The following is an 18,545-nucleotide window of genomic DNA, read 5'->3' on the forward strand; positions in this document are numbered from 1 at the left end:
TACAGAATACACATTTGTACTGTAACAATTATGCAGGAGAAATATCATAGTTCTGCAGGAAACGCGTTCAGTGTTTTAATTCTTCACAGCTTGCAATTTATAGTCCCACTGAATATAGCGCACTTCTGCTCGCACACCTAGAAGTGAATCACACATTAGGTGCGAGTGTTAGAGGATGACTGGCAGAAATTTTGATGGTACCTTTTCCAATAGTCCATCACGAAATATTTGTCAAACGGGCACTGGAAAGGCATCAAAGTATCAAAAATCTAGAATGCAAGAGATAAAAGTGTTCAACTTTGCAACCCTTATCACGCTTTGATTACATGCTTCAAATGCTTTCTCTAATAGCCATCTTAAACGGATGTCTCAGAAATGAAAAGATATACTCACAACTACATTTGCAGGTCAAACTTTGATGGATTTAGTGCAGAAACATGTCATCATAGCATAAATTTCTTTAAAAGTGTCATGATTATCAGGAAAGTTTGGAAACCTAAACAACAAAACCTTATTTTTAGACATTGACAAAATCAGCTGGCAGCAGCAGAGCAGTTCAAAGAATAGCTGTAACAGCGCCATCTATTGTCACAAGATATATAATGTCTAATGGGTCAACCACAGGACAGTGACTTGACTACAATCACTCATAGTGCAACCATCCTTTCAGGAAAAGGAAAGGGTACTATTCACACTTTATGACATTTCTGCTTCCTGATCTCAGCACCTCTGCTTGAAGAGCAAGACGTCATGAAACTGCCCACTTGTATCATAGAGGCCTTGGGGTTGGTGAGGCCCTCAGTTTGTTACACCAAGAGGGCTTTCCCTAACGTGCATCATGGTCACACTTGGGAAAGGGGGAGAATTACTGTACAACCAGACACATTCACGGCATGAAAATTTTGCGAGTTGGAGATAGCTGACATCCTCTTTCACAGCATTAAACTTTTGCGAATCGCCACTGGCATTGAGTGCATACACACTTTTGTGAACTTTACTTTCACAAATCTTGGCTCATCGGGAAATTTGCGAAAGTTTCATGAACGCAAAAATTTATTGTTTGACAGTACTGACTCAATTGACATAAAACAGTCTAGCAAGTTACTCTCATGAGCATGGAAAATCACCAAACATTCTTACCTGCTTCTGTAGTTTCGTCTTGACATCCATGCCTTCCATATCCACTCCCTCTAGCCCTGACATAGCCCTCCCAATCTCTCCCTTGAGAGCTTCCAGCTTGGCTTTCTGTCAGAGAGATATTGAGATACTTAACAAGTGTGAAATGCGCTGTATAAATTATTATTATCAATATTATTATTATTATTATTATTATTATTATTATTATTATTATTATTATTATTATTATTATTACCATCATCATCATCATCATTATTATTAATACTCCTCTAGACAAGGTAACATACGCATAAAATTTGAACCTTGCACTACAGGACAAAACGAAGCTGCCATAGGGTTTACAAATACTCGGTAGGCTCACGCAGAGGATGAACAGATTTACACAAAAATGTGCAATCTACAGCCTTTTGAGCTGCAGAAGAGTTAAGCTGAAGCAAAGTTGGTCACACATCATACTAATCAGTTCTCAAAGGTGTAAAAGAGGGAGTGTCTGTGATAGAAACTGGCAATGCAATCTGGTTACAGGAATTCTCGGAGCATTATGCTTTTCTCCACTTCCGAATAAAGGTAAAATTATAACATCCCTCCAGGGGACACTTTTACAAGAAGTGGGACACAGATGTCTAAAAAATCTTAAATTGCCACTTGCGTCAAATGCATAATCCGGAAGAAAACTATATGAATGGATGCTCGTAGAATAATGACTATTTTAAGTGAAGGTGTGACATTTCATAGCTGCCAAATGGTGCTTATACAGTGTAATTTGACATGACAAAACAATGTCCAGGCATTGATATTGCCACTTTTATTTCTATAATACAGTATCTCACATGTGTATGAAAACCTTTCATATGATTCAGCTTAATGTCACATCATAATGCAGGAATGCCAAAAGTTAATCCAGCTCCTCAGAAATGTGCATGAATGCAGTGTCATTAAGTCCATGCAGGCTGTGGAAAGAAAGGAAATCATTAAGACTAACAAGAGTACTTACCTTGTTTTCCACCCTTAGCAAAGCTTCTTCAGCCTCTTTCTTCTTCTGTTCCAATTCTTCAACCTCTGAATACATTTAAAGAGAAATTCAAAGAAACACTTCGCCATATTGCTGGTTCATCGGAGCTTAGAATAGAAAATTCCATTACTTAATGTGGAATTAACTATCCTGTCACAGTGACACAGATGCAGTTCAACTCTACCCAAGAAGTTCAACACAGCTATTTACCACTTACTGAAAAAAAAAAAAGTTTACAGGTACTTGATAAATGCTGTCATTAGAATAATCATTCTTCCGCAAAATTAGTGCTTACAACCAAAGTAACAGGCACGATCTATAAACATTGTTGCATGACAACCTCATATACTTTCAGAAATAGGATGAAAATAGGAGCCCACTCCAGTAGCATTTGTAAGGCTGTGCAAACGATCAACAGTTCCAGATTTTATCCTTTATTGGATGGTACAACTGTCTTCCAGCTTCATGTAATAGCACAGAAGGGTAACAGAAGACAATTTTGTGCTGGCCTTGGGAAGAGTTACTTACACAGAATATACTCTGTTCTGCAATTATGTCTCCACATTTTTACTGTTTCTTAAATAATATCAGCATTTATATCTGACGAAAGTTTCTGATTCATATTGTAAACCCTTCACAATGAGCAGATCCAGCGAAATGTATTCTTGATTTATAATTGTTTCTCACTTTCTTGTATGGTTTCAATCAGGTCTGTCAGTCTATCCTCTACATGTTCCGCTTGTCGCTTGGCCTTTTTCAAATCCTCTTTTACCTGGGCAAAATTTTCCTCTGGTGGGAGAAAAGAAAGAAAGAAAGATATACTTGTAAGTGATATGTGAGGTATACAAAATATTACTACTATATATGGTTTGAATATATTATGGTGTTTTATTTCTATCTGCTTGACAATAGTTCAGAGCTCTATCTCAAGTTATTCATACAATCACAGCAGCTTTTTCTCACAATCTGTAAAAATGGGAGCCTTGTTTGGATAGCCCTTTTTGTGTTTTGTTTTGTTCTAATCAAACTTTTTTATCTTTTTTTTTAAAGCCAAAGAAGCACAATATATTGACCGTTCATGCCAATTACAACATGAACAAACACTGTTTTATGGTGAAAAGTAGGAAAGTACTGAAGCTCAACTACTACAGTGCACTCCTGTTATAAGAATACAGTCACAACGAAATTCATGTTACAAAGAAATCAAAATTCAGGCCCATAAATCATCATCTATATACTTTGTAGAATGCTGTTTGGTTAGACCTGTATAATGAAATTTTGATAAAACAAAATGCCGGTCACAAGGACTCTGTTATAATGGGAGTACACTGTATGAACTTTAGCATGCTAGCCACTAATAAACAATATTTTCATGGGGAAAAATACACCAAAAGCAACAGAATCTCTGGAAATTTAATTGAAATCATGTGACTTTTTCCATATCATTTTGCATCTGATTATTTTTGCTCTGAAGTGCACCCAGTCAGTCCCCCTAAAGTGGTATGTACATGCACATGCAATTTGAATGTACTGTATACTCACTGTCTTGATTCTGGTGTGCTGTAGGCCAGTCTTCTGGGGGTGTGTTCACTAGGTAGTCTATCATTTTGGCCTTGGTTTCCAGGTGAATGAATGCCATTTTCAGCTTGGTGAATTCGCTCTACGTCAGATAAAAATAAAATATGATATCATATTTTATGACTGTGGAACAATAAATACAGACTGAGATACCTTCTGAAGAAAAGATTATTTTGAACATCAAAAACTGACTTGATAGCAAGTAAAGTAGTTCCCTGATGTATATTGGAAAAATTCTCATATGTTCTCTGCGCACCCAACCCAGGTCATACAACTCTATAATACTACAGTGTGTACTACATGTAGTTCGAATGGCACACACAAACTTTAATAAAATTTCAAGGTAGAGGTGCTTCATGCAAAGAGAAAAAGAAGCTGCTGTCCTTAAAGGGTGTGTAGTTCTGGTTGAGGTGAGGATTTAGCTTTAAATGTTTTGTGAGATATTCAGAAACCACTCTATGAGATGTCAAAGACCATGCAATTCTAACGGGTATCAAAAGTTTATTTGATGAAAATCGGTTTTGACGTGGCTTAGATATCCAAAAACAAGGTGAAACAAAGAGATCCTAATAAAAGGCGTGGCCTGTCACCTTTTATTATTATCACTTTTTTGGATATCTCAGCCATTTGAAAACCAATTTTCATCAAATAAACGTTGAATCCTTCTTAAAATTATGCTCTTTCATATTTCATTAGAGGTTTCTCATTATCTCACTTAGGAATGTTCAAAACATGAATCCCCACCTCAACCAGTACTGTACAGTTTCTTTAAAACTGAAGAAAAAAACAACACCATATAACTACATTATTGCTGGTTTGCTATGCATCTAATGGTCTGTTTCAGTGTAAGCCTATCTATGGTGAAATGCCACCAGCCATCTTTCAAAATCAATGTAATAGCCTTCCCTTCCAATATCTCACCTCATCATTGTTACATTTGAGGAGGAAATTTGTTGTGTGTTCTGTCGCATCGGCCTCATTTTGCACCAGACCTGTGAACATGTTCTGAGGGTCACCAACCTCTCCCAGAACCCTGCATACAAAAGGGGGAAAAAAGAACAAAGCATGCCATTGTATTGATATTTCAGCTACTATCAAATGGAGAAGCTTGGTAAATCTGTCGATCTGGTAAGTCTTTGAGACAGTACTTTTTGAATGAGTTGCAAGCAAGTTAGGAAGAGATATTTGCAGTATTCATAACATCTTGATCTGCAAATGATTTAAAAAGAAATGTGAATCCTGTGATGAAGAAGTCACATTTAGTGTATGACTATAGATCTAGACAGAAAGATCCATCTGTCCGGAAGAGTCTTTTATTTTTATTGATGGTTATCACTCTCCTCCGTAAGAAAGGATCCTGCCAAGACGCAGTCTCCGCAGAACATATCCCCAACAACCAGATACAGACCGATCTTTCGGTCAAGTAAAGATCTAGACTCTATCTACATCTGTAGTACAAATATGTAGTATCATAATTTGCGCTCTCTGTCTCAGTAAAATGTACAACTAACCATTGCAACATATTTAACAAACACGCTGGAGACAGTGTTGGAATTTTTGTATTAGCTGGTAATGTTGAAAGTGGCATCATGATGGAAAAATCCCTAGCTACCTTTGAACAGTGCCGCTGCTACTGACTGTCGTCGAGGCTCCTGAATCTGTAACGTTTATTAATAATAGTGTAATATTAGTGTTGTTCTATTGTTGTGTTTAGGTTCAAACTACTCACCTTCGAAGATTACCGATACTGTCAGTGTCACGAGTTTTGTCCACATCCATTTTATCCACGCATGTCCACGTCCTTGAACTGTAGAGATCCTCTCCCTCTATAGTGATATAATGATAACGTAACGCCTAACGTTAAACTCTCAGTCTTGGAATTAATATAAAAGTTATAGAATTTATGTGGTTTAAGCTTGTCTTTAGCCTACCGCTCGTGAAGAATCTTCACTCCACCAGGCTGGTATAACAAGCAAATTTGGGCCTACTCGCTCAGGCAGGCTATATCTAGTATGCGCTACTGCACTGGTCTATTTCCTTGCTTGGTTGACGAGGTAGACTAGACCTAGTACATGTAATACAGAAACTTTACAGTGCAATTTATTCTAGACCATCAACAGATCAAGCTAGTACTAGTAGCCGCTCTTGATCCTGATGCTTGCAGTTGCTGCAGACTATTATTATGAGGCGTGCGTCCGCCCACCAGCAGACCACCGGTGGTTGGTGCTGAGCCAGCCAGTCCACTGCCAGTGTTCCGCGGTCAGTGGTCGTCCGTGACGCCGACGGCCTCGGGAGTTGCGCTGTAACAGCTGCTAGAACGCTGTCATGTCTATGTCTGTGGGTGAACAGCAACAGAGTAGGAACAGCAGGAGTAACGCTAACGTCGGGTTAGAATGAGAACTCGTGTAAATAAAAATGCCGGCTCATAGAAGTGAAATCACTCCGAATTACTGAGTCGTACAACTTACAAGTCAGGCGCCCTAAAATGCCAAGTTTTCCATAGCTCTGTGGAGAATTCTTAGGGGATGATGTTCCTCGTTTGTGTTTACTTGTCGTGTGTGTCAGTTGAATTCACCCGCGATGCGCTGACGCAATATTGCTATTGTTGCTGTTCATCTTTCATAAGTACACTGTGCGTTGGGACAAGCGTAGTGAATTGGACGTGAGCAGCGAAATAGCAGCGAGCCCTCTAGAGTTTACATGAAAAAAAAAACAAAACTATTCTGCTGCTGTAAATAATACCTGTATTATGAATGGATGAATCTATTACCAAATTTCAGTGACACATACATTTTGGAAAAAGGGTGCTAACAAATAGCATTATACTAATCGAGGTTAGCCCCACAAGGCTGATTACAAGTTGATTGCAAATTGACTGATAATACACAGCTTTCATGACATTCAGTGCATCTTGTATTCCTATTGATGTAATCATGTCTCCATTGCCATTTACCATTAGAATAACAGCAATAACCGTGACAAAAAGAAGAAGAAGAATAAAAATAAATATCAAGTGAGCTTAAAATGAATTGAGTGAAAAATGATGACTTTCATATTTTTTTTCTTCTGAAGTTTAATTTCAAGTTGGTATTGTATTAATGCAGAAACCCACATGCACTTCCATGATTCATCGATGAAAAGGCTTTCAGTAGAGCCCCAGCGGCTAAAACTGAAAGCAGGCCTTTAAAGTTTTATGCGAATACATCATTAGAAGCAAATGTTATATTTTCGTGTTTGCTTATAGAGACTTACGTCCCGTGGGAAAATAGAAGAGGGATTCATTTGTTTCTCTGTTTTATCTTTCTGAGAATCAAGTTGCCTATACTAGTATTACATCATGTTTTTGTTTGTTTTTGTTTTTAATTCTCACCCATTCGATACCACAGTTTAATCACTGTAATAATATTAGTAAGCGATGGATTTCTTTCTTTGTTGTTGTCAGAATTAGATGTATCAGGAAGAGTAACTCGTCTGTAACGAAAAATAGAAGTAAGTCATCCTTCATACAATATTACAACAAAAACTATCTGGTGGCAACCTAGAAAAAAAAAAAAACGTTTTACGTGGCTCAAGTTTGGACGGAGTATCCATCAAATGCATGCTTACATCAGTCTCAGTCGACATACAGCCCATATTATATGTTTTTGCTGGTGAATCTTGACTCTGCATGAACACTGTCAGTAACTGTTCCAGCAGCCTGCACTTTCATTGAAAATGTCACAAGCGAGTAGATTTGAAGTTTGCTATTCGAGGAACTGTCTACAATTGCCGAACTCCGCGACTATTTTTTTGTACAGCCGGAAGTTAAGCAAAACTAACGTCTACGATTAATTTCTGAACAATGGACGAAGCTGCAGCTTCTCGGGTGCAAACTGCCACCTCAGAAAATGTGTGCCGAGGAAAAAAAAAAGAGTATACTCGACAGTAAAGCTTTACCTGTTAATATTATGTAATGGGCCCAGGTATTTCACTTCATAGCATATCTTCTATTTTCTTTGATTTATACTGTTTAACATTAATTCTACTTCTTTACACTGTTGTTTTTACATTGCCTTCTTCTCTACCTCCTTTCCCCTCTCCCCTCCTTTCTTTCTTTCTTTCTTTCTATCTTTCTTTCTTTTTTCTTCCTTTTTTCTTTCTTTCTTTCTTTTTTTCTTTCTCTAGTATACACGTGTATACAGTTTCTTTGATTGTTTAAGAAGGTCTATTAGTCGTTTATACATCATATACAAACTTTACAAAGTTGAATTTTTAAATAAAACATTTTAAAATTAATTCGAGCAAGATGGTGAAAAGAATATTCAGAATTTCCATCATCATAGAAGAGGATAGTTTTCTCCGTTTGTATAATATCGATGTACAATTTTTATATTGGTCTCTATAGCCAAATACATTCAAATCAGCATACTTTAGCCGTAGCTTTTTTTTTATGCGATCGTTTACTTCAGTGAATGACAGAGATATAATGGGAATAACCTATTCTGCATGATTGTAGTGGTGATGACAGAGCAAAATGTGTCCACGCTTTTAACCAAATTCCCCTTTCTCTTGTTCTTTTAAAACTAGAAATCCCTAGCGAAAATTCTAAAATTTCATCAGCATTACTCTTTTTTTACAATAAAAATTTACAGTGATCCAGTGATCATATTATCAAGTTGGCTTCTACAAAAGGAAAGGAGTGTAAAATATATGGTTAAAGTTTCATTAAAATCAAAATCACAATTTTAATACTGGATTATAAACTTCAAATGTTTTAAATGAACAGTGATACTGCGTGGCGGCAATCACAAAATACAAATGGGCTGAGGTAAGTGTGATGTAATCAAACCACAACTTTGCAGTTTGTCGATGCATTAACTCATGAGAAACATGCTTTGGTAACTATAACCATGGTAACTATAACCACGGACCCTGTGGTATAGGGTCCATGCTTATAACCTTCTCCCAATAAACGAAAGGTCTTATTTGCTACTTTTATTGCGTCATTGCAACACACACACACACAAAATAATTACATCGTTTTTGCGTTATTTGTAACAGAACAGTAGGCCTACATCCTTTTGTAATGTTCACTCTAGTTTTTGTTTTATGTTGGTAATGTTTATGATAATCATGTTCTTTATCTGGTCGAATAGATTAAGATTTGATGTCCAGTTGTTGAAGTCGTGTCAACTTTAACTACATGTACGTTAGAAGGAAAAACTATAGTGAAGATGTTATACCTGAACTGGAGGCTTGTGTGGCCATGACACCATCACATAATGTATAAGTCCTACATTGATTACGTTGTGGTTGCTGATTACAATTATTATCTGAAGCCTCTCCCATTCGGTTCCTTTGCATTGATTTTATTCTTCTTCTTTCACCAAATTGAACACGCGAGAAAGGTCACTTTTGTTAGAGACAATGACTAATGTTAAAAAAATCAAACAAACAAACAAAAACTCGGTCAAATTTTGTGGACAGAGCTTTGTGTCAATATTCAAATGGATCAAGAAACACTGGAACATGGAATTATAATGATATCTTTTAAGAATGCCTGTACAAATTTAATTGCGATGAAGTTGAAAGAGTTATGGAAAAAATGAAATTACGTGAAAACCTCTCTGTCATAAATCGTTCGAGGAAAAAAACAGATTAGCCAGAGGGTAAAGGTGTTCAGAAGTCGACTTAGCGAGATAATGGCACCATGTTGACTTATAGATGTTGATACTTCGAAATGGTCAATTAAATATCTTGACATGTCGACATAGCGAGATAATGGCACCATGTTGACTTATAGATGTTGATACTTCGAAATGGTCAATTAAATATCTTGACATGTCGACATAGCGGGTACTAAGTCAACTTGACGAGAAGAAGTATCTCGCCATGTTGTAAAGCAGAGTGGCACTTCGACCCTTCCGCCAATGTAAGATGTAGGGCCTAATTATGTCAGAAATGGATTAAAACTTTCAGAGACGGGCGCACTGAACAGTTCAAACCTTTTCTCATCTAAAAAAAAAATGTTGGGTAAAAAGATAACTCTTGTATTGAGTTGGATGACGAGTCAGAGTTAAAATACTATATAGCACGATAAGACTAAAGAGTGACTTTGTTCGGTTGGACGTAAAATATTATGGAAAAATGGATTCAAAACAGGAGAAGGGGGAGAGAAAAAAAAAAAGGGGGGGGGGACTGCTCTTGTCAAATCCATCATCGCAGGCAATAAGGACCGCTGTTCAGCCATCCATGCATGTAGGGTGGAGCGAGCTGGAGCTAATCCCATGGTAATGTCACGTACCGATGGTATGGATTCCTGGCCCCGAAGGCGGCGGTGGTGGCATCGAGCGAGCGAACGGCCATGACCAAAATATTCGAGATCTCTCCTCCCTTTTCCTTCTTTTCCACCATTACTTTTTTCTTTTCTCGCAAGATCTTTGCATCTTCGTGTGGATGGCATGATTAACATTGCAATGTGTAAGCGATGTGAACGGGTGAGTGTGTGAATGGTCATGGGCACTCGTTATGGAGTGGATTAAAACATGGAGACCATGATAACCAATTCGAACACTCTCCGTGATAAAGAGAATGGGCTATTCAGAAGATAGATAAGTAGATAAATAGATAGATAGACAGACAGAAAGACAGACAGACAGACAGAAAGACAGACAGACAGACAGACAGATAGACAGATAGATAGATAGATAGATATAGATATATAGTGGTATTACAGATAGGCAGATAGATAGATAGATAGATATAGATATATAGTGGTATTACAGATACTAGGCAGATAGATAGATAGATATAGATATATAGTGGTATTACAGATAGGCAGATAGATAGGCGTAAAAATAGATATACATAAAGAGTTTGATCGCAAAACGGGTATAAGCGCCACTTTTAAAGATTTACAGTAAGTCCATCCCCAGATAGAGCAAAATAAAACCTTTCCAGTGATAACTTAATTGTCGCCTAACGAGGATAAAGTTATGATTAAAAATATCCTATAGTTTCTTATAATATTCTGTGGTGGGTTTTTTTAGCAGATTTAATCGCAAATACCTCAATTTGACAAACATAGTTAACTCGTTTTGCGATGAAACTCTTCATGATATGCAATCATGGAATTTGGTAGCGGATAAAGACGCTAAATGGTTTTCATATAGTTCCTGTGTGCCAGCACAACTTACTGCTTGGTTTTGCTCTGATGTACATACACTTTTATTTGTGATAGACCACCACGATAACACCGATGGACACTGACGAAAGGCGAAATACAGTGTATTAACCAAAACGGTTCGCCGAAAGTACTCAGGCTCAGAACTTACCCAACCGTGGTTGCTACTTGTTGTTTTACATTCGATTGCATCGATTACAATATCGGGCCATATAGAGGGATCCATCGTCGGCGAGAGTAAATTGCGATTCATTGGGCCTGATGCATGAAAACTATAGCAATTACTGCTTGTGCTAGCCTTTGCTAGTGCTTGGACACGAGTCGTTTTCTGCAAAGCCACTACTGAACGGAGAGGGCGCTTCCGGAATAACAACAACTTTTATCAACTTGTATCAAATTTATTATTTCATACTTTTGAACTCGAAATACTACAAAAAATAACTCATTATCCTGGCAAACCGCATCGGCCAGACAAGTTTCTTGGTAGAGCTTTCCGATATATTGCAAACAAATTCGAATTAGTAAACGATGAATTTTGAGCACTTACGAGTAGCCTAGGGCCTACTATGTTTTAGCGTTAAATGATAGAATGGATACATCAATAACAGGGGCGGATCCAGGAATTTCTTTTAATTTCTTTTGTTTCCAAAAAAAAAAAAGGGGGAGGGGGAGGGCGTGCGCCCGGTGCGATCCTCCCTGGATCCGCCACTGAATAATGTTATTGCGCTGAACATGACCAACACACACACACACACACACACACACACACACACACACACACACACACACACACACACACACACACACACACACACACACACACACAATACGCGTGCGGGCGTGCATCGGCTTTGTCGTCATTCGTAATGTTTGCATACACGTTTGTAACAACATTATACATGTTTATTGTAGTACCTGGTGTATAGCAGATAGCGGGACAGGGAGACAGATGACAGACCAAGGAGGATAACATAGTAATTCGGACATACATAAAGTGGTGTACAGGACGAGAAAACATTATTTTAAATTTTCACTCTTAGCCGTTACCATGACATCAGTAGCAACAACAGGAGGACTCTAAGAATCTCTCATTAGATGAGATCAATGACTTATGTGTGAATTCATGTGCCACAAGCGAAAAAAAAGAACAGTCTGTCCATATCCAACGCGAGAACGTCATCACCATGGTGAGTAGCTGCTCTGTGGTGAATTCCGTCAAGATTATTACCATCAAAACCTGAATCTCGACCTGACAGACTTAATCACAGTTGTGGATAACTGGAGAATTGGCATCTAAATATGAAATCCCCTTCTTCGTCGACAATCTTGTATTAAATGGAATATAATGAAGTCGAGACTGTTGGCTATATAATCTGGCAAGGATCAAGATGCAGATGTTGTTTCTACGAATTTCATGAGGCTGTTTAGGGTAATATAGAGCCTAGATAGCGCACGGAGCAATTTGAACACAACTGTATAGTGGTAAAAGCAATAAATTTCACGTAAAGTGTAATATCTAGACGATTGTCGTTAAATGAGTGAACTTAATTTGCCTTTAAAGATCCTTTATATCACCCTCCCTCCGAAGATATGGCAAAATTAGCTTTTGACGCCATCCTTGATTCCCCAACACTTTGCTCTGTATGTCAATAGTCTTAGGCTCGCAACCAGGTGATTTTCCGTTCTTCGAGTGACACCAAACGTCATTTGCCTCGGGTTAGACGAGAATAATGAATGAGGGTGCCTTGCAGGGAGACCATGAGACGCCATACGGAGGAAGTTAGACTCACTCTATAGTAATCGATTACATGTGGCAAACGAGATACCTCGGATGCTTAACCCTTGTGCCGTCTTCAATCGTTTACTCGGTATGTAAACGACGTCGGAATGTTCCAGCGACATCGAAAGACGGTAATCGTTATCACATGGCGGGCTGTCGAATAACAAGTTAGGTGGAATCGTGTTGCATCGCGCATAAATATGAAAATAACTTCCCCTCCTGTGTATTTTCACAGCTACTGTAAGCTTGCGATTTTTAGATGAATCTTTATTTTTGTTAGAATCCCGAGACGTGTACGCAGTGGCGTCACATTTTCTTTATATAGTCTCATTCTCCGATGTCTATGGAATTGTATTTACTGTTAAAGTTTAGATGAGCAAGTACAAGCAGGAAAAACGGTTCTTTTTTACAAGTTGGCAGAATCGCCGAGAGGACAAAAATTAATACATTAATTCACTGGCGCCTGCATTGGGCACTACGAACTATTTATTCTTAAATAAAAATGCTTTGATAGAAGAACGACATTTCTGTGCTGCATCTCATGTGAATTCCGTCATATTCATGAGAGCAAAGATAAACAGACGTTACATTGTGTCAATATCCATCTTGATTAGACTTGAGATCGACATGGAATGTACATTTTACTACTTAGCATGAAGATCAACCTCTTTTTTCTTACAAAACCATTACGTCTACATGGTATATGAGCAATAGAGATAGATCGATCAAAGCGATCATCTCGTCTTTCCGATTGTGCCTGTTTATTATGTAACTAATGATGACAGCAAGTCATTGAGGTACAGCTGAGTCTCACTATTAAAGTCTACCACCTTTAGTTTGCCCATATTTGTGGAAGTCGTTCACCTGGCCGGAGATGTTTCTTTATTTTCATTGTTGTGAGAGTCAAGCCGACAGAGAAAGTTCAAACGATGACAAACGATGACAGAAACCGGGAGTAGATATCAAGAAAAGATTCCCGCTCCCCAGCGAGTAGTGATCTAGTCTAGCTTCTGGACTCTTTTTACTCGTAGGGGTGATTCAGTGTACGCGACAAGACGTATGAGGGCGTGACATCCGAGGATTGCGATACGCCGAGAACTGCGATACCCGAGAAAAAAGAGTCCAGTAAAATACTTTCGCCGGGTCGAGCAGGGTCAAGAGTTCACGCTAGAGTGGTCATGAATATTCATGACTCGCAGTCAATCGGACAGTTTTACTAGTTAATGAGAATACCAGCTGATCGCACTCCCGCTGGTAGTGTGTGGTAGTGCTGCCCACCTCCTCTACACCATGCATGGCGCTACTAGCTCCATGACTACACTACAGCATTGTCCACCAAAATAGCATAGGGAGTTTTGTTTTGAAGTTGAGCCCACTACTTCGACCGCCAGCTCATCATACTGCACTATGTAGGCCTACGTGCTTTCTTTATGCACGATGAGAGACAAGCTGCCCATTCCATGATTTCACGAAGTCATCATATAAAAGTCTTTACATAAAATCAAGGAAATTCCAAAGACTCTCACAATTATGTAGCTATTTATGTATACAAGAGTAGTAAAGTCTGTGTGTCTTATGAGAGAGAAGTCTTTTCATGAAACGTAGCCTCCATCCAAATAGGGGAGGTGTATTAAGTGTACTCTAGTATAAACCACGATTTAAATACGATGAAAAAAATGTTTCATTGGACATTATACTACCATAGGCTTATTGCAGATTACAGACTTTATTTTATTTTAGATTGATTCCTCCGAGAATAACAGAATGACATTGGTAAAAGGGTCAATCCCACTATATCCGCTAAAATATGTGATCTTCATATACATGACTTCTGAAGTCATATTTTTGGTAAAGCAACTCTAGCAAAGATATTAAAAACCAGACCCCCCCCCCCTCAAAAAAATTATTATTATTATTATCATTACAAAATATCAAATGTAGGAACGGGACCAGATTCATATAGTCGATCGTGCCCAAATAGATTTCTGTCTTTAAAAGCCTGATTGTAGATAGGAATTAAAAAATTGTCATGGTCAACAAAGGCAAGTGAAATTCATTGGATTGCGCCTGCGGGTAGAATAACGAAGAGGTTCGTGTTTTTGTTATTGTTTTTTTATATAAAAATATAATAGATCGAGTCATATACAGACGGATTTCACTGACGAATTCCATAAGGTATTTTAAGATTCAACGAAACATAATACCCTGCCATGAGATTTCTCAAGGATTATGACAGCCTTTTATAGCTCAACTGCAAGGAACTCCTCCCATATCTCACTATAGAACACATTAAAGTAACTTTATTATCTCATTTCCATGGAAAAGTGCAGGTGAGAAACGTATACGTTACGAAAACTCACTCCCTGGCCAACATAACTCGCAGGCCCTCATCCAATTATAAACTCAAACGCTCAAGGGAATTTATTCATAGTAACAACTTTCATAGTCAAACTACTTCATCTAAACGTAAAAGCAACATTATTCCTTGTGTCCTTTCACTTGTGGCTTGCCTTTAAAACATAATGCTGATAGTGCAGCTATATCATATTCGTGGGAAATATGGTGCTGGTTAAAATGGTGCGTTCTTCCAAAGGTTCTTTATTCAGAAAGCTATGTCTGTTATTCCGAAGGTTCGCTTATTCGAAAATAAACTATTGCTCACTATTTTTTTTTCTGATAATGAAACAATGTTCATTAGACAAAACTTAAAAGAAGGGTTTGTAGTTATGTACTTGTGGCGCACCTTAAAGGACAAGTTCACCTTCATAAACATAAGGATTGAGAGAATGTAGCAATATTAGTAGAACACATCATTGAAAGTTTGAGGAAAATCGGACAATCCCTTCAAAAGTTATGAATTTTTGAAGTTTTTGTGTAGTAACCGCTGGATGAGAAGACTACTGCAGTGTATGAATAACTTAGATGTCACATGCGTACAACAATACAAGGAAAATATAAAGAGAATTTCACAAAATTTCATCTTTTGAAAAAAGTACACATTCCCTTGACTCGTTACCGACATATGTTATGGGTAATATTATTCCCCCTGCCTTTAGAAAGAGGCAAGTCAAGTGGTCTTTTATTATACGAAAAAAGTGAAAATATGTTGAATTTTCTTTATATTTTCTTTATACTGTTGTACGCATATGACTCACAAGCTGTAGTAGTCTCCTCATCCAGCGGTTCCAACACAAAAATTTAAAAAATTCATAACTTTTGCATCGATTGTCCAATTTTCCTCAAACTTTCACTGATGTGCTCTACTTATATTGCTGCATTTTCTCAACCCTTATGTTTATGAAGGTGAACTTGTCCTTTAACCATCACAACAGTACCCGTCGTTATTATCACACGGCATGTGCTGATACGTGGCGATAACAATATGCCAATTCTTTTAATTTTATTAACTGAATGGATTTAGAAGTAACAGGAGGGTTACACACATCTATTTTCCATGAAAATGTGTTAATGCTAAACCTATAGCAGTAAAGAAAAACAAAGCAAAAGGAAACAAACTTAATGGTAAGCCGCGTTGATCGAAGGATAATAGTACAGCATGACATTGTAATGATGAGAAGCAGAATGCTTCACAGACGCAGGTACACAGTGACTCAAATTGTCTTATGACTTTGAAAGCGAACACTTTTTTAATGGGTTCTCACCAATGTGAATGCAGGAGGAAATACAGGTCATTCTCATTGATAGTTGATACACACACGAAAAAAAGAAAAGAAAATGGGGGCAAAATTGAATAAGATACGACTATAGCAATTTACCTCCCGCAAAACCATACTGTTGAAAAGACATGCATTTTACTTCTCTTTTTTAATGGGAGTGGACTTTCTCTTGTCTGTGTGGTTGAAGATCACCTATTGGAAAGCAATACCCAGAAGTAAATGGTTTAGCAAATATTTACACATCACAGATGATATAACTTTCGAGCCCAGCTATTAGTAAAATTGCATTTATATGCATTGAACATCTGTAGTATAAACAATGATGATGCGCAGTGTGGGGCACGAAATATTGCAATTTGTCTTAACGGTAGCGTATATTATGTTTCATTGGAAATACCAGATATTTCTCCTTTTAATCATGCTGTTAATGAACATCTTTAATTATCGTCCAGTAACAATGAAGGATTAAAAATCTAGGGCAGCTAGATAAACTCTATGGAAGTCCATACAATGTTGTTATCATGTATTGTTCTGAGGGGTGAACCCCGGAGACTGTGGTATCATAAAGTTTAAATGAATAATCAATACGATGCACTACGATATATTCATAAGCAAGTGTCGATCTATGCCCTTCAGCATGGTGTTGTGGAGTTTGCCTGTTTATCAAGGAGGCTCTCTCGCCTTCTCGATGATTATAGTTTACCTCCTGATGGTTACATGGCATCATCATTATAATGCAAGGTGAATATCAGAATTGTATAATATCTGCTGGGATTGTTAAATGCTGAATAATTCTGGAGTCAGAAATTTCTTATTTCTGGTTACAGTTTGTTTTTCTGGAGGTTCATTTTCAGGGTTTATTGTTACGATGGTTCGGTAATCCAAAACGAAATAAGGTTCGTTTAAAATACTAAAGGATTGGTCTTCCGAATGTTTGTTTGTATAGCCCCTAAAAGAAAAATTAAGAAAAAAAGTTTGCAATCCCGTTGGTTCGTTAATTTAAAACGATATTGGTTAGTAATTCCGAATATTTGTTATAAGACAAAGTATGCAATTTTTCCATTTGTGGATTTACGAACCTTGTTTCATTTGTTTGTTTGTTTGTTTGATGTTTGCTTGTTTGTTTTTGTTTTTGTTTTTGTCTTTGTTTTTTTTTTTTTTGGGGGGGGGGGGGCTATCAAACCTTCAAAATGATAAAGTTTCTCTTATTTTCAGATCAACGAACCTTCGGAAAAACAATGCCTATTCAATTTTTGGATAAATAGCTATAGCGTGTACGTTTAATTGCCACGTAAATTCTCCATCAAACATGTGATATCTTTATCTTCTTTTGGTAAATTAGGTCTGAAGAAAATACCAGCTTACTAGTTTTTTTAATCAAAACTGATAAAATACTATTCCTTGTGAAGCTCAACGCGGTAAACCTTTTATGCTCGCGTAATCAAAGCGTGTTTTTGTATTCTAACCTGTTATATTTTATAACACATTTTATAACATATAAAGCTTTGATGGCTACATATTTCATAAATGAAATCACTAATTATTACTAGTAATTTCATCGTCAGAGCCACACTCAGAAAGATTTGTGGATGTTTTTATTTGAAATTGCGTGGTATTTAGGCCTATGCTAATAGTATTGTGGTTGTGTTGTGAATTATTGTTCTGCAGACATAGAAATTCAATTGTAAACCTACTTTATACGTTTAGGCCTATACTTCGCTAAAAAAAGGATTCCAGAAGTTCAAGGCATCATCTTATAGGATTGTCCCACAAGTACAACATACAGTCGACTGCAGTCGTAGTATACCCAGTCAATTTGCATATAATATCATGAACAATTTGATATTTAGACTCAGTGCCTCGATCTTCAAAGTGTTTATGGATTCACTCGGACACAGTGCAGCCGACTGAAAGATCGCAAAATCATGAACATTTCTAATTATGATAGAAACAGTCATGGCTACTGTTGGGCCCTATTTTTTTGTACAAAGTTGAAAAAAAAAACATTAGAGAGAAATCACTGGATTCTGTATTAGAGATAAACGATCGTAGATCGCCATTCGTTTTTAGCTCCATGGCCAAACTAAACACTTATATTGGGTAAGTTACATAAATATGCAATGCATGCATGCAGTACTCCATCCGCCCATGGTGAGAAGATCTGCAGGGTGTTGGGAGAAAGCAGGGAGGTGAGAGGCC

At 37.5% G+C, this 18,545-nt stretch overlaps 1 protein-coding gene across 1 annotated transcript; it reads right to left on the bottom strand.

The window, feature by feature from the left end:
• Window positions 1–83: 83 nt before the first annotated feature.
• Window positions 84–5,249, bottom strand: LOC139740393 (uncharacterized). Its single transcript, XM_071650989.1, has 7 exons — window positions 5,239–5,249; window positions 4,649–4,760; window positions 3,692–3,809; window positions 2,837–2,938; window positions 2,132–2,196; window positions 1,141–1,245; window positions 84–137 (listed from the first exon to the last, which is right to left on the bottom strand). The coding sequence occupies exons 1-7, from the start codon at window positions 5,247–5,249 to the stop codon at window positions 84–86; spliced, it is 567 nt and encodes a 188-aa protein (XP_071507090.1).
• Window positions 5,250–18,545: the final 13,296 nt, after the last annotated feature.

This window comes from Diadema antillarum, unplaced genomic scaffold (genome assembly GCF_040938485.1).
Source record: "Diadema antillarum isolate AM-2024a unplaced genomic scaffold, OU_Dant_1.0 scf00000030, whole genome shotgun sequence".
NCBI lineage: Eukaryota > Metazoa > Echinodermata > Echinoidea > Diadematoida > Diadematidae > Diadema > Diadema antillarum.

Bases quoted from the DNA above. Each gene is read 5' to 3' on its own strand.
- LOC139740393 (XM_071650989.1), bottom strand. The intron at 2,197-2,836 runs GTGAGAAACAAT...AAATGTATTCAG, and splicing joins GATTGAAACCATACAAGAAA to AGGTTGAAGAATTGGAACAG. The intron at 138-1,140 runs GTAAGAATGTTT...ATTCACTTCTAG, and splicing joins AGACGAAACTACAGAAGCAG to GTGTGCGAGCAGAAGTGCGC.